Below are 5858 nucleotides of genomic sequence, written 5' to 3'. Positions count from 1 at the left end.
GACCACTGCGGCTCCCGGGACCCTGCCCCACGACGCGCTGGCCACCGGCATCTAGGCGTTTTCCCGAACATTTAGAGAGCGAGCTTGCACTCTGGATGGGGTCTGCGGGGGGCCTAACGGCGGGGAGCGGGGGAGGAAGGCGGGAAGGAGGAAGCCACAGGCTCTGTCCTCTCCACGCGAGGAAAGAGTGCGAAAGACACGAGGACAGACCAGAAATTCCCTGTGCAGGGTCGGCGGTGTGATCCCAGCCCGGCACCCACACCCCTGCCCACAGCCAGGGCCGCCAGCAGCCTCCACGGCAGCGCTGTGCAAACCGGGAGCTGGCACCCCTTCCTCCGAGTGGCGACAGCCCGTGTACGTGACTTGACCAGCAGGCACCAGAGCTGCAGCCCCCAACTGGCCCCTAAAGCCCACCCTGCACGGCCTTACGTGGGGGCCCGCTGCCGTCTACCCCAAGAGGTGACAGGCCAGCCGGGCCGGGACCACCCTGCCTGCTGATGCCGCGCTCCGGGTGAGGGCTAACGTGAGGGGCGTCACAACAGAGGACGGTCTGGGCGCTGCGTTCCATGGGGGGACCCTTGGGCGCGTCTGTGCCTCCAGGTCCCGACTGCTCTGTCTCGTTTCGCGAAAAGAACCCAACCGTGGCTGCCCCATAGAAGGAGAGTCACTTGTGATCTGGAGCAGGTCCCAAAACAGTAGTTTCCAAATATTCCTTGGTCACCTACCCCTCTCGACAACATAGACATAAACTGAACACCGTGGCCAGGCGGGATTCATCCAGGAGTTCAAGGCTGATCTGACACGCAAAAATCAACTGAGGCCATATTCATACAACCGAGGACAAACCCCATCTCAACAGGCACAGAAAAAGCATACGATGAAGTCCCAAGTCTATTCATGATTTAAAAAACAAAAAAATGTATAAACGTGGGGGGCCTGGGTGGCTCAGTCGGTTGAGCGTCCAACTCCGGCTCAGGTCACGATCTCACGGTCTGTGAGTTCGAGCCCCGCGTCGGGCTCTGCGCTGATGGCTCAGAGCCCGGAGCCTGCTTCCGATTCTGTGTCCCCCTCTCTCTCTGACCCTCCCCCGCTGGCACTCTCCCAAAAATAACACATTTTTTTTTTTTTACAATTTCATAAACAAGTAAATAAACAAAAACTCTCAGCAAACTAAGGCCGGAGGGGAACTTCCGGGCCTGAGAACTACAAACGGGTACGAGGGAGTTGGGTGGAGGGACAGCTGGCAGAGTTCACGTTCACGGCGTGACCATCACACCTTCAATAAAGCCACACACCAGGACAGCTCGCTGGCCGCTGAGGGCAGGGCCGGGCGGCCGGGCGGCCACCAACAGAAGGATCCTCGGACCGGACGCCCCATCCCCAGCACAATTAAAAATCTGCCCGCCCGGATGAGAAGCCTGCTTACTTAGTCCGCTTTTCGTCCAAGCAAAGAAGTTTCCAGACCAAATAAGGCTGCAGCTTTTGCACTGCTCCTGGCACAGAACACAGTTCCTTTTAAGTGCCAGGTTATAACTTGGGCCTAAAAGGTCCCAAAGCAGCGCGGTGCCCGTCAGCCCACTGGTCCCTCCGGGTAACGCTCCAAACAACCCGGGTAAACACAGAGTGGGCAGCCTGGGCCGCCGGCAGGGGGCGAGGCTGAGCCCTGCTGTTCCGAAGGAAGCCCGGCGTGCCCGCGCGGAGGGCCAGGGCTCGCTGCACCCACACCTTCTGCCGGCAGCTGACCAGTGCCTGGGGCCCTGGGCGCCCTCGCCTCGGCCCTGAGCGGAGGGCTGTGTGTTTCACCTCACCTTTGCCGCAGCTCTGCGAGACAACAAGGCCGGCGGGCGCCCCCTGAGCACCGAAGCACCAGGCACCGCTCTGGGGGCCCGGTGACCTTCAAGCAACTAACTCATCTTTGCAGCAACCCTGGGAGACGGGTCCTGTCCTTTACCCGCTTTACAGATGAGGAAACAGAGGCATGAGCCACACATGGGGTGAATCTAGAATGAACCACCCCCCCCCCCGCCCCGGGGCTGACACACTCCGAGCAGGGGCTCCGTTTCGTGCCACGGTGCCCCCTCCCCCCAAAAGAAAAGGCAGGGCTCCCGCCTCGGTGCCTCGGAGGAGAGGAAGCACGCCCACCCGGAAGGGACCCCTCCGCTCCAGGCTGCTCCCCCAGGAAGGGCTGCAGCCTGCGGGTTACCGGCAGACCACACTCACTGGCTAAGATGTCAGGCTTGGCACGTCGTTTCCTTTCTGGGGGGCAGCCCTGTCCAGGCCAAATGCCGGACATTGTCCCAACAAGGTCTCTCTGGGGCGACAAACAGCAGCTTTACGCGTTGCAATGGTCAACTCTGATATTTCAACGATGCGTCAAGACCAGCTTGAATGGAGGTCGGCGGTGGAGGGTGAAGGCTCTGGAGGGGGCGGGGGTGGGCATGGGGGCCACAGCGAACCCCGTGCCGGGCCACCACCACAAAGCCTGCTAACCCACACCCAGGTCTTGCAACACGTGACGCTGCCCGTCGATCATCCTGTGGGCCTGTCGGCACGGCTGGCGAGGTGAAGACGGTCTCAACCCCGTGAGCTCATGGCCGAGGAGCGGACAGGCTCAGGGAGGCGGGGACTCGCAGAGGCCTCCCACGACCCCAGCCCAAGCCCCGCAGCCTTTCTTTGAGCTCTTCCTGGCAGGATGGCTCACGGGAAGACCACGTGGGTGAAGGTACAAGACTCGCTCCCTCTCTAAGGAGCAGAGGAGTCCTGACTAGGTACCGCCTCCCTGCTGGGGCCGGGTGCACCCAAAGGGATACACAAAGGCACGACGGGACCGGCAAAGGTCATTCTAGCAGCGAGTGACAGAACCTCAAGACAGACTGTTTTCAGCTGAGAAAGGAGACTAGTTCAGGACACCGGGAAGAATGGGGTGGGGGTCAGGTGTGGTTGGATCCAGGCGCTCGAAGAGTGTGATCGTGTCCTTTCCCTCCCCCAGTTTTTGGCTGGTTCCGTGTCGGCCTCCTCCTCTCCTGCGGACATGCTTCCTGCAGGTAGAAGGTTGGCTACCAGCCACACCCTCAGGACGAATGACCAACATGTCTCTCAGCATCTGCATGCGGAGCGCAGGCTAGAACCCTGACGCTCCCTGGCCAGACTCCGGCCGGTCCCTGTACCTGGCCTCGCCGTGGCCGTGGCCACAAAGACGGGAAGAAAGAGCGAGCATCCTCAGCGGCCAGGAGAGTGCCTCTGTGCCCGTCAACAACGGTGAAGCAGCGGGTCGTGTGCACAGAACTCCCCACCTTGCGGTCATCTCCTTGCCCGCCGCCAGCCACGGGCTGCTGGGGGCGGTGAGGACTGCACCCGACCGTCCTGCGTGTGGGAACGGGCCGTCCCCACAAGACGGTGGCCCAGCACCGGCAAAGCAGGGTGGCCCACGTACGCGGGCCTGGCGCCGAAGACACAGGCAGTAAACGTGCCGAGTAAACGGCGTTGGGGGGGCAGCGGCACGGGGATAAGGCCCAGGAGGCCCCTGAGGACGACGCAGACATCTCGAACGCCCGGTCAGGGAGGCCGAGACACGAACGGCACGCAGGGCCAGAGAACGCGAGGTCTGCGCGAGGGGGGCCGGGGGGCTGGTGGAAGGCAGGCAGAGGACATCGCGAGTCGGGCGAGAGCAGGTGGGTGGACGTGAGGGGGAGGCAGCTCTGAGCCCGCAGGGCAGACCCCCGGGCCCCCAGGGAGGCAGCATCTCTGGCACCTCCCTCTTTCTTCCCTCGGGGGGCAGCCGCTCTGCCACGGTATTGCCACGGAGCCCGGCCTGGTTCCCCGACCTTCCCAATTTCAAACGCTCGCTCCAACTGGTAGAAAGGCAAGTCGAACGGGGATTTTTTTTCCTCCTCTTGGCATCTGTTAACGGGACGAGCTCCCCCACCCCCCCACCCCTGCAGTGGCCCTGCGCGTCCCCCTCCTCGCTCAGAGTGCAGTTCATGCCGTCTGGAGGCCAAGAGCTGAGAGCAAGCGTCAGCGCACCCTGAGCTCTGGGCCCCTCGCTCCCCGAAAGAGACGCTGAGCAAACGGGACAGCACGTTCCCCGTGAACACGTAACAGACACCGGGTGATGTGCGTACGTCTTTATTGTTTTCTCAAATAATTTCTACCCCGTTCACACAAATAACACCCTGGGACTAAAACAGGACGCGCCTCTGAGGCTCTCTTCAATAAGGCAGCCGGCAGAGACCTCCACCCACACAGGGCCCGCACAGGCCACACGCGAGGGGCCCTCCAGACCTCGCAGGTGCAGCCCGAGGTGTGTCTGCCGCCCGCGGGACAGGGTGGCTCACGGCAGCCACAGGGGACAGGAGACGGACGGACGGACGGACGGACGGACGAGGGTGAGCCAGCTGCAGGGGGACGTGCGGGAGGAGCGCCCCAGGGAACGTTCTCAGAGCCCATCTCAGGCGCGCTGAGTTCTGGGGTGCTCTCCCTCACTCTGATGGGCCGAAAGCCGGCCGGGCCCTGACGGGATTTACTTTTACAAAGCCCGAGGGGGCATCGGACCCGGGCAGGGGACACAGAGGCACGTCTCCAACGGAACTTACTGACCCTCACGGCAACACCCCAAGATTCAGATGGGGTGGGGGGGGGGGGGGTTCGGTTCTGACCGGGAAGGAGAGAATGCACCGGGCGATGGTCCTGGCAGTGACGGGGAGGACGTAGGGTGTGGGCATGCCCGGGGAGAGGGCTACCTGGCCTTGACCACACGCCCAGGCACCCTCCCGTCAGGTTAGAAGAGCCCACCCTTTCTCCCCCAGATCCCGAGCCCCACGTGGCCGCGGCACAGGCAGGTGGGTCGGGTTGCACGCTGTCACGGGGCGCGGCCGCAAGGAAGCAGAAGGCAGCCGTGCTCGCCCTCACCCGTTCTTCCGAAGACACAAGCCCGTCACTTCTCCTTTTCCTTCCGTTTACTCTTCCTCTGGCTGGTCAGCTCATCCAGCTTCTTATCCAGCCTCCTCTGGAGCTGGGCCCTCTTGGCTGGGTCCAGGGACCTGTCCTTGGTCCCACTGCCGGCGTAGAGGACTCCTTCCCGGCTGATCCTCTGCCGGGCGTGGGCGCGAGCTCTCTCCCCACAGCCGTGGATCTGGGGGGGCACACAGCAGTCGGTGCTGAGCCAAGTGGGGACAAAGGCCCCGCGATGCTGCCTGCTGCCCCCGGACCAGGTCCTGGAGGGCTCCTCACCCTTCCTGCACCCGGATCCTGCACGTTCAGGGCTGGGGGGGCCGGAGGGAGCACCCGCACCCGGCCTCCAGCCCCGCCCTCGGCTTAGCCACGCCGTCCTCTGACAGGGGGACGTCACACCTGTGTGTGCCACCAGCAGTGGCATTTGAAAGCAGAGCGCGAGCCCCCGCGAGCCACACCGCCTTTCCACGAGCACGCAGCCAAAGCACGAGCAGGCTGCTCCGGGCGACAGGCCGTTTTCTCTAACCGGACCCCAGTGCTAGGCCCGTCCCAGGAGCTCCGAAACGTGCATCAGCTCATGACGTGCCCCGGCGGTTCGAGGACGCTCTGACACGACCCCTTCTGTTCTTGAAAGGAGAAGGAAGACAGAAGGAGGCCCCTGAGCGTTTCCCCAGCGCCGGGCACTGAGGCCACGGTGCCACGTGTGCGAGTCACGGCTGCTTCTGGAAAGCCCGGGCTTCCCCGTTGCACAAATGAAGGCTGCCTCCTTGGGAACTGCCGGGTGGGACCCCAGTTTGGACTCAGCAAGGCCCCAGAACAGACAGCTCAGCGGCTCGCCCAGCCCACTGTGCACAGCCCACCACACCCCTGTGCCGCGCCCGTCCCCTCCCCCGCTCGGCGGGCCGTCC

General features: G+C 63.5%; 1 protein-coding gene across 2 annotated transcripts in view; it reads right to left on the bottom strand.

Moving 5' to 3' along the window:
- Nucleotides 1–4109: 4109 nt before the first annotated feature.
- Nucleotides 4110–5858, bottom strand: part of IGHMBP2 (immunoglobulin mu DNA binding protein 2) — a 27482-nt gene continuing 25733 nt past the window's right edge. For both annotated transcript variants that reach the window (XM_040466014.1, XM_040466015.1), the window contains exon 14: nucleotides 4110–5131. In XM_040466014.1, the coding sequence (XP_040321948.1) occupies nucleotides 4934–5131 (198 nt within the window). In that variant the 3' untranslated portion in view covers nucleotides 4110–4933. The remainder of the gene's footprint in view (nucleotides 5132–5858) is intronic.

The sequence above is a fragment of the Herpailurus yagouaroundi genome, unplaced genomic scaffold, assembly GCF_014898765.1.
Source record: "Herpailurus yagouaroundi ecotype Mexico unplaced genomic scaffold, PumYag 569, whole genome shotgun sequence".
Lineage (NCBI taxonomy): Eukaryota > Metazoa > Chordata > Mammalia > Carnivora > Felidae > Herpailurus > Herpailurus yagouaroundi.
This window is presented reverse-complemented; position numbering and strand designations above follow the sequence as displayed.